This window comes from Microtus ochrogaster, linkage group LG7_11, assembly GCF_000317375.1.
Source record: "Microtus ochrogaster isolate Prairie Vole_2 linkage group LG7_11, MicOch1.0, whole genome shotgun sequence".
NCBI classification, from domain to species: domain Eukaryota; kingdom Metazoa; phylum Chordata; class Mammalia; order Rodentia; family Cricetidae; genus Microtus; species Microtus ochrogaster.
The window spans coordinates 9,412,249-9,422,384 of NC_022032.1; the positions used below are offsets into that span (position 1 = coordinate 9,412,249).

At 38.5% G+C, this 10,136-nt stretch overlaps 1 protein-coding gene across 3 annotated transcripts in view; it reads right to left on the reverse strand.

Annotated features, from left to right (window-relative positions):
• The window catches only part of Wrn (Werner syndrome RecQ like helicase), a 96,015-nt gene that overhangs the window by 72,766 nt on the left and 13,113 nt on the right, over positions 1–10,136 (reverse strand). For 2 of the 3 annotated variants that reach the window (XM_005362508.3, XM_026786926.1), the window contains 5 exons: positions 7,317–7,462; positions 6,657–6,805; positions 5,848–5,997; positions 5,184–5,253; positions 1,601–1,715 (listed from right to left, as the gene is read on the reverse strand). In XM_005362508.3, coding sequence (XP_005362565.1) covers positions 1,601–1,715; positions 5,184–5,253; positions 5,848–5,997; positions 6,657–6,805; positions 7,317–7,462 — 630 coding nt within the window. The remainder of the gene's footprint in view (positions 1–1,600; positions 1,716–5,183; positions 5,254–5,847; positions 5,998–6,656; positions 6,806–7,316; positions 7,463–10,136) is intronic. The other variant, XM_026786927.1, reaches the window with a different exon arrangement.

Sequence of the window (10,136 nt, forward strand, 5' to 3'; positions counted from 1 at the left end):
TGGTTTTGGAGCCTGTCCTGGAACTAGCTCTTGTAGACCAGGCTGGTCTCGAACTCACAGACTTTTTAAAATAATAAAATGTTATAAAGCTTTTTGTTAGTCAGACTGGCCTTGATCTTGTGATCCTCCTGCCTCAGTCTCCTGAATATAGAGATTACATATATGTATCAACATGCCTGGCAATCTTATAAGTATGTCTATATAGACAGCTGCTAATATGTAACAATGTGCATGAAAAATGTGGTAGGAACAGTTATGATAAAATGTAACTGTGAAATAAATGTGCTGCTATAGCAACGGTGACACAGTTCAGCTAACAATACTATAATGTCTATTTATCCTGTACTAACATCAGAGGAGGACATAAGCACTTTACCGCTAAAAGCTGGCCTGTGAAGGCACACAAGGTAGCATACACTTTTCCTCCCTTAAGATTCTTAGCATGCTCACTAGCTAGCAGCAGACAAGCTCAACACCCTGCACAAGTCAAATCCACTGCAGCAATACCGCAGAGACACACTGGATTTAAGATCAATGACTAAACAATACTAAATAACACCAATCCTATCAGGGTCCTCGGAAACAAAAACAAACTTCCTTTCTGCAATAAACCTCAAACTATTCTATCTTGAGTTCTTGATGCTAAGAAAGCCTATTTAGCTTGCTGTTATGAAGCAAACCATCAGGTAAAGCTAATTTATACAAAGCATGTACTCTGTAAAATCAGGAATCATGTTTAAGAAAATCACATTAAAGGTGATTGAAATTGGTACCAGGAGTAGGGTATTGCTATGACCAGGCCACACATCTTGTTTTGGGGAGGACTAAGAAGGGACTTTGAAACTTTGGGCTGGAAAAGCCAATGAGTGTTCAAAGCTTGGCGAGCTTTTCTATGGGAGCTTGAAAGATAAGGATGTTGAGAATAATGCAGACCATAGAGGCCCAGCCTGTTATGTTCCAGAGGGAAGTTGGAGAGACCCTTACAGACTCTGTTTTGAGTTGAGAATCTGTCTGGTTAGCTGTAGATGAAAAAGCAGCTGTGCTTTATCAAGAGGCAAGACCCACTAAAGTAAAACCTTTGCATTACTGGGCCAATGGATGCTGGAGCTGAGAAATAGTGATGATTCAGAAGAGACCAGCATCAATGAGGTGAAATCTTCTGAGAAATACTGCCTTGGACTCAGCACACAGAAGCTGTGTTCCAGAGGTGGCCAAGGTTGTGCCTCACAATGGCAGCTGAACTTGTTTTAATGCACACACACCAGCTGATAGAAACTTGAGAGCTAGCTCTCTAGTTACCAAATAGCACATGTTGAAGAACTAAAGTTTTTCTGTCTGCTGTGTAGGATGTTTGGAGTCTAGACACATGGCTCAGGGATTAAGAACGCATTCTGCTCTTGCAGAGAAGCTGAGTTTGGTACCTAGCACACACAAGGTGTGTAGGTAGCTCACAACTATCTGAAGCTCCAGATCCAGGGGCAATCTGAAACCTCTGACCTCCGAGGGCACTTGCACTCACATGTACAGGCATGCGAATAGGCATGCACGCACACACACACTTAAAAATAAAATAAATATTTAAAAAAGCACAGTATTTCACCTCTGTAGAGTCTCCAAGTTTCTGCAGTTGACAGGAAAATGTGTGGCCAGGTCTCTCATTTCTTCAGAGATTGAGTTCAGCTTTTTCTTCATCTCATTAGGCAGGCTTTCCTCTGCTAGAAAAAAAAACACTACTAATATTAAAAAGCAGAGATTTTATTGAGTCACATCATAATAGCGCTAGTACCAGTTCTTCATCTAGTCCCTACAGTGAACCCAAGTAAACATTTCCTTCTTGAGTTCCAAATTCACTTTCCTCACTTGTACTTTCAAACTTCTTTTTCAAATTTTTGCTATTTGAAATTTAGAGTATGATTCTAAATTTATAAACTATAAACTCAAAGTTTACTGACCTAAACAGAGGAGAAGTGAGATTCTAACTAACACTACTCTGATTCAGAAATAAATTTAATACCATGTGAGTTGGGACTTAAAACTGTTTGGAGTCACTCTTCATTGCCTTAATCAGTCATCAGCATAAGAAAATTTGAACCTTTACATCTGTGGCACCTTCCAGACTCTCAACTTCACCCCATCTGATATGACATTCTGTGTCAACAGCAAGAAGCCTGCCTTCACTTTCTTTTTGTTTGGTTTGGTTGATGGTTTTTGAAACAAGGTTTCCCTGTGTAGCCCTGGCTGTCCTGGAATTTGCTCTGTAGACCAGGCTGTCCTCGAAGCCTGCCTCTGCCTTCTGAGTGCTGAGATTAAAGGCGTGCACCCCCACAGCCAGGCTGAAAATACAGATATGGCTCAGTTGTAAGAGCACAGGCTGCTCTCCCTTCCGAAGCCATCTCCTTGATTAGAATTTCTTCACCAATTCATCTATCCCTCAAACAGCCCAGGCTCTCCTGAAGCATACAACATATGATCACATATCTTTTTATTCCAGACTGCTAGGCATCTTGTGATATTACATCATTTTACTCACAGATGATTGGTAACTGTCTTTCCCTCCACAATCATTTCTGTGATCATTCCTAGTGACTTTAACACCCACGGAGATGTTCCATCCACGTTGGGACCTCGTATTCTCAGCTCCTCCATTTCCAACGACCTTTTCCTCATCTAACCTGAGCCACTCATTCCCACAATCAGAGGTCCGACCTTAAAACTGCCCAATGAAACCACCGCTCACTACCTACTTCCACGAACATTCTGCACTCTTAATACAGATGTACCTGTCACTCTTTCCCCAGTCAACGTGCTGACACTTGAGAATGAAGCCAGTTGACCCTGCCCTTTCCTCACCCACACACCATCTGCTCCCCACCATGCTTCCTTCCCTTTCTGAGCCACACCATAGTGTCCGTTCCTTTGACTCTCAACTTCCTCCTTCTTTACGCACCTCCTTATATGGGAGCTGGGTATGGGGGCCCCCAAAGAATAAAAGAGTGAAAAACAACCAACTATAGCTTCACACCCCTGAGCTAAGGGTTATAGGTTGGCCATCATTGGGCTTCTGTTTTCTTTGTTTTAGTATAAAAACATGAAGTTGGATTCACAACATAGAATGCCCTAACTGACCGGACCCAACTTTCTCTTCCAGATTGTTTCCTAGAAATCTTGCTCATCCTCTTGGGTTCCACTCTCTGCTCCTTACACAAGGAAAGCAGTTATCTTCGGGGGCGTGGTACTTTCATCTAAGCGTTCACACAGCTTCCTTTAGACAGCCATATGGTATTGCCCTTGCTTGTCAAATGGAATCAATACATAATAAACACTGATATATAATAAACACTAGACAAGTCTATGCCATATATTTATTCAATGATTTTTTCCTTTGTGAATAGTTTCTAAAAAATATTATTTATATGCACTTAAAATCATATTCCTTAGATTATCTTTCTCCATCATTCAAGGTAATATGATTAGTATGACTGACATAATTTTAGCATGATTTCTACCAACATCATTATACTATTCAACTCATGTTATGCTTCTAATATTTTTGTACTACCAAAGCCTCTGGACCCTTTTTGCTCTAGAAGGACAGCCTCTATCTGCTATACTCTTTTGTCACATAAAACACCAATACAACTAAAGTATTAAAAGTAGGTGGCCAATGATGATTAATTATAGGCCCTCAGTTTGTCAAAATCTCAGCAAAATTCCAAACAGTTGATAACATCCTCCTACTTCAAATGTATTCTTCCCCTGCTTTCTGCAAACAATACTTGTTCATTTCTTTCCACACCTAGGGCAACTGCTATAGAGGGGTCTTCCACACAAGGATTAGACACAAGGGTTTTTCAGGATCCTTAGCCCTAGTATTTTATCTCAAACAAACTGTCCTCTGAGGCACAACCTACAGATCTAGGTGTCCACAGGCCGCCACCCTCTTGCTCTCTGAGCTGTTCCTCCCCTTTAACATATTTCCAAACAACTGTAAAACTTCACACCTACAGCCTGCTCTTAATTACCCGGGTTAATCTGCCAGGCCGCCAAAACCTTGGCACATGACTGTCATTACCTCAGATTCTGTTGACTCTGCTTCTCCATTAGATATATCTTGAAGCTATCCACTCCTGTCAAACCTCGACACAAATAACCAATTCAAGTCCCCATTCTTCTACAATCCATTTTCTCTCTTTATGGCTTGTTTTGTTGGTCTGTTTTATTCTACAGTTTGTTTTGTAAGTCTGTTTTAAACGCACTGCCTTTCACTTCCCTCCACAGCTTCCATTTGCTCTTCGGAAGGAAGGTAGCCTCTCCAGCACATCCTGTCTTCTTTCACTTTTCTGCTTCTCCGACATTACAGTCCTAGTCAACAGTTTGCCATACGGCACAAGTTTCAGACACCTTACCTGTCGCTCTGCACCTGTCAACCCTTTTCCCTTTGGCTCTGGTTAGCAAACATCTGCTCCTGTTTCAGGCATTACCTCAAGTATCACCTTTTCCAGGAAATATTTTCAAATACCAATGACTATGTAAATTATGTTATTGCTCTGAAAGTTTTCAATTTCAGAGCATTCCAGATTATGTATTAGGAATGCTCAATCTATGTAACAATTCTCTCTGGCCATCAACAGAGGGGTTTTGCATACTCTGCCCCTTTAGTGCTCACAACTAATCCATGGACAGCTTGCTATTATCCATTTTCCAAGCATGGGGAAAAAGATAAGAGAGCTAAAATTCTACCACTGGGCTATGTAGCACAAAAACTAATGTTTACCCCCTGCTGCTTGACTCCTGCAGTCATTACCCTATCAAAACATCTGACCAGGACAATGAAGTTGAATGAAGAAAACAGCAACTTAAGCACATCTCATACATACTAAAATATTGCATTTAAGACTCTTTAAACCATTTGTAGGAAGAATGTATATGCTTCCAGCCTAGAGGAAGCTGGTTGGCTCACTGATGTTATCAACGACAGTAAGTATCAAGTCTGTGGGATTGAACAGCAGCACCACAACAAAACCAAGGTCCAGTCCTTAATCCTGATGCATTTCACTGTCAGGGCAATACTGTTCAGACATTTAAGTAGCAGCATAATACTTTGCAAAGACGTATTGACTTTTTGAAACAAGTCGCACAAAACAGCAAATTCACATTCCCTTTTACTTTGAGCCATAACACACCTTTGTTTAGAGCAAACACTTGCACAGTATCACCCAAATTTTCTAATTTTTGATAGATGATAAGACCAGCCTATAAAAAAGCAACAGAAAAACAAAGTACAAGTTAAAGATAACCACAATAAATATGTGTGTCATCTCTCTAGCAAAATCTACAAGAATACTTTCCAATACAATCCTAGATTCCAGAACGTACAGATTATAAATATAAAATTCATCTAAGAAAAGCAGCAACTAAATTTGGGCGCATTTTTTTCTAAATTTCCACATTTTAAATATAAGTATAGGGAATAAGGCTAATTTAAATATAGAAAGCCTATGATTTTTCTAATTCAGAATTGCTTATATACAAAATACATCATCAGACCATTTGTGCCGGCTAAGCCTCGGCCTTTCGTCATTTCAATAAGTTCACATTCTTTTACACAGAAATTGGACATCAGTATGCTTCATGACAGTGAACAGAACTACCACTTTACAATCTATTAATTGGTACTTTGTATTAACATGTAGAATTTTACTTGATGTATTCCTAGGCAGTTTTTTATACCAGACTAAAATAAAATATTTTAGCTAATGATACTATCACAGTAAAACTTCTCTAAAGCAATTTAGTACAAGAAATTTAAAAAAAAAATGACATAATGAAGGGTCTTTAAATACGTACATAGGCATCAGTAGCTGCATACAGTTTCTGGTCGTCAGTGAGGGGGAAATTGCTCCAGTTACTACAGCGGATGGACTTGTCCTTCAGAAGCTGCTTTCCTAAGACGTGTTTAACCATGCCATTGAGGCTCCAAGTCTCCGCACACCTCAGCTGGAAGTAATGAAAAGGCAATGTAGCAGACATACTCCTTACGGTCAGCTATGCCTAAGCCCCACCAAAGGATCAGGCCACAAATAAAGGTAGAAACGTACCAGAATAAACAAGCTTCCCATCACTAAAATCTCATTTATAGTCTACATTATGAATTTAACTCTGAGATTCCCTAGTGTGGGAATTAAAATGCTTAAACTTTAAAGATACCATTCCTAGAAAGCAGCTGAGTGGTTTAGAACACTTTTTGACTTCCTGGCCAAATGAATACTTGGCTAAGTATGAGAACTTAATTATTTCATTTATTAATATTGGAATATAGGCGATGGTGTTAACGGTCAAATTGACATGCAGAGCTCTGTATCAGAAGCTGCACTGCAGTCCTCTTCACAAAAGAGCTGGATAAATGACTTTGAAATACAGTATTCACGTGTGCCGATGCATAAGCTGCAGTAAGATGGAGGAACATTGGTTAGGCTACTGTGTATGCTGAGACAAATCAGAACTGGAGGTTTTCATTACCGTAGTTTGAACTTCTGTACTGCCACGAAATCAACATGTAGCTTATATTATGCTTGTAGAAAAAAAATATAAAAAACGCATATTCTGTGAAATTCAGGTTACCATGTTCACTAAAATAATACAGATATCACTTCTACCTTTTCATTGGCAATATCTGTCAACTCCACAAAACTCTCCAATTTGACGTCAAAATCACGCAGAAGTTTCCACTGGTCTCCTTCAATTCCAACGCCTGCCTTCTTAATTGATTTATTTTCTAGCAACATTTTTAATCCCTGGGGGAAAACTAAAACATGAATGATTATTTCCATAACCTGTTATTTATAATGGATTTACTATTACTATGCATATTATATGTATGTTAAACTGATGCTTGTATTTAGCTTAAATTTAGACTCACATTCATCTTAACTCTTTACTTTCTTATCTAAGGCAGAGTCCTGACTGAAAATCCACTAGAAAAAAATGAGGTTGAGTGCCACGTCTACTAACAATTATTGTTATTTACTTCTAATAATTATTGCTAGACTATATACATGTCATTATACATATATATATAGTTAGTTAGTTAGTTAGTTAGTTAGTTAGTTAGTTAGTTAGTTAGTTAGACCTAATATATATTGTTACACCTCTAAACTTCAGTTCTCTGTTCTCTAGCACAGGAAAAAGATATAAAGGTCAGGTAAAACACAATTACTTGAGTAAACACAAGATCATGAGAGAAGGCCTTTTAATGAAAGAACTTAATTTTACAGGAAGACAGTTGATATATTATTGTCGGCCACACAGATACCAACCTGACATAGAGGAAATGTGAAACAAGTAACACTTGCTCTCAGACACACACAGCTGAATCACAGCAACTCGGCTTTGCTTCCCTTGTTTGTATGTGGGCGGCCATTCCATGTCAAATCCAACCACACCTCCGTCAGACAGACGCATGCTATCAAAGGGAAAGTTGTGTGGGTTAACTGCATGGGCTTTTGTTGTTGTTCTGTTTTACTTTTCCATAGCGAATAACATCCTTCACAAACTAAAGGACAAACCAATGACTGGAGAGTACTATAGAGAAAAAGAACGAAAATTATTAAACCTACAAAAAAAGAGAACCCCAAGCAGGATAAGCAAAAACCTCAGTACACAAAGGTATTTCATATGAAATTGTTGAAACACTATGATCTAAAAATATATTTAATCACTTTTTTTAAGATTTTTTTGTTTATTTGTTGTTGTTGTTTGTTTGTTTGTTTGTTTTGTGGTGTGCTCATGCACGTGGAATTCAGAATCAGTTCTCACCTTCCACCAAGTGCCTCTGGGGGTGGAACTCAGATCCTCAGGCTGGGTGGGAGGCCCCGTTACCCACTAAGCTATTTAACTGGCCATGACGTAAAAATATTTTTTAAAATTTTTATTTTTCTAGTTAGGCATGTACGGAGGAGGGGTGCATATATGCAAATGGGTACAGGTGTCTATGGAAGCAAGAAGAGAAAACTGGAGTCATAGACAATTGTGAGCCACCAATATGGACGCTGTAAATGCTCTTAATTGCTGGGCCATCTCTCCAGCCCCTGATGCAAAATCTTTAAAATGACCAGATGAAAGGGAATGCAAAACAAAGTCTGTCTTTCATAACATGCACATGATGCTTCAAAACATTATATAATTAGATAAATCACTTAAACTTAACTACCCTCAGCTAGTCTTGACTACATTTGGAAACAACTAAAACACAAACCCTGGACCCATCTGTGAGGGACTTTCTTAATAGGATCATTTGATGAGAGAAGATTCACCCTAAATCTAGGTTATACTTTCTAGAGGCGGCCTACATAAAAGGACATAGAAGAAGGCAGCTTTTGCCTGCTTACTCTCGCTCTTGCTGGCTAGTTCATCTATCTTACTGCTGAGGCATTCCTTCACTGGTGTTAGGACCCACTTCTTCAGGAGTCTAATCTAGACTAAGACCAGCTGAGACAATCAGCTTCCTGGAATGAGCAACTATTAGATTCTTGGCCTTTCTGTTGGGACGTAATCATTGTTTAACCAGAGAAACCACACAACCTGTAAAGCTACACTAATAAACCCTCTTCCAAGATATAAGCACTCACTCTATCAGTTCTAGTCCCCAGAGAACCACAGGACAAGACCTGACATACCATAACGAGACAAAAGGTAACATGATGAGGTTACTATGCAACCATACACAACGGAGTGACCTATTCTGTGAGTCTAATTTTACTCAGTAAATGAGCCCCGGAAATCACCAGATACCTGGAGTGGAAATAAAGGGGACACCTAAACACTCCTTCTAGATTAATTTACCTCCAGGAGAAGAACACTGAACGACAACTTCATTTACTTCTGCCTTGTAAAACTCAAATGTAAATAGATAAACATCAAAGGACAGTATAGTTATTTCAACTAATCCACTATTTCTCAATGTTAACTGCTTCAAGAGGCTTAACCTGCATCACTCCAGTATCCCAGTTTTACAAGATGCTAGGATATCAGTGTGGCTAGGATAGCCACACTTCTGGTTGATATGTAACCCTCAATGCAATACTGCTGGGAGGGCAGGCCTAAAAAGAAGTGTTTGGGTCCTCAAGGCTCTACCTCCTGAACAGACATTTTCTGGGGGAGGGTAGGCAGCTATCCAAAGAATGGGCTTAATTTCAACCCCTCCTGCTCTCTGCCACATTACAGATACAGTACAAAGGTCTCTTTCAGATGTCAACCCCATTCTCTGGGACTCTACAGCCTCTAAAACTGAAAGGAATAAAGTTACTTATAAATTTACTACATGTTTGGGTTTTTTATAATTTACTCAGGCCACAGAATTTTTCTATAGCCCCAGACTATGAACCAAAACAGGCAAGTCTTAAAAGTACTAACAGTAATTTCTAATGCTCATTTTATGGACCATTTGGAGTAACTGTCACTAACTAAACAGAATGGCTTGAGAGATAGCTCAGCATTTAGGAGAACTGGTTGAGGACCTAGGTTTAATTCCCAACACCCAAATGGCAGATCACAGTTGTCTGTTCAAGGGGCTCCAAATCCCTCTTTTGGCCTCCATGAATACTATATACAGGTGGCATACAAACATACATCAATCCAAGCATCTAAACACATTTTAAAAAGTTAAAATAAAAACAAAATTTAAATAAAACAGAGAATCATAACCATTACTTAATATTAATATAAATTAATAATTTAGTAAGATATAAAACTATAGTTAGAGGTCAAATAATATTTTTGTTTTTCCCTAAATTGATAAACATTGTTCAATATTTTACCTGCACGTTACATCTCAAGCACTAAAAGAAACAAAACTTAAATAAAAGTAGAAAAGATTAGTAACTAAGAACTAGGTAGCTTACTAATTTAACTTAATGAGTTTCTTATATTTTAAAAGGAGAATGAAACTTAAATATGACATATGTAAAAATACTTCTGAAACATACTTCCATTGTAAAATTTAGATATGACATATGTAAAAATACTTCTGAAACATACTTCCACTGTAAAACTTAGATATGACATATGTAAAATTACTCCTGAAACATACTTGCATTGTAAAACTTAGATGTGACATATGTAAAAATACTTCTGAAACA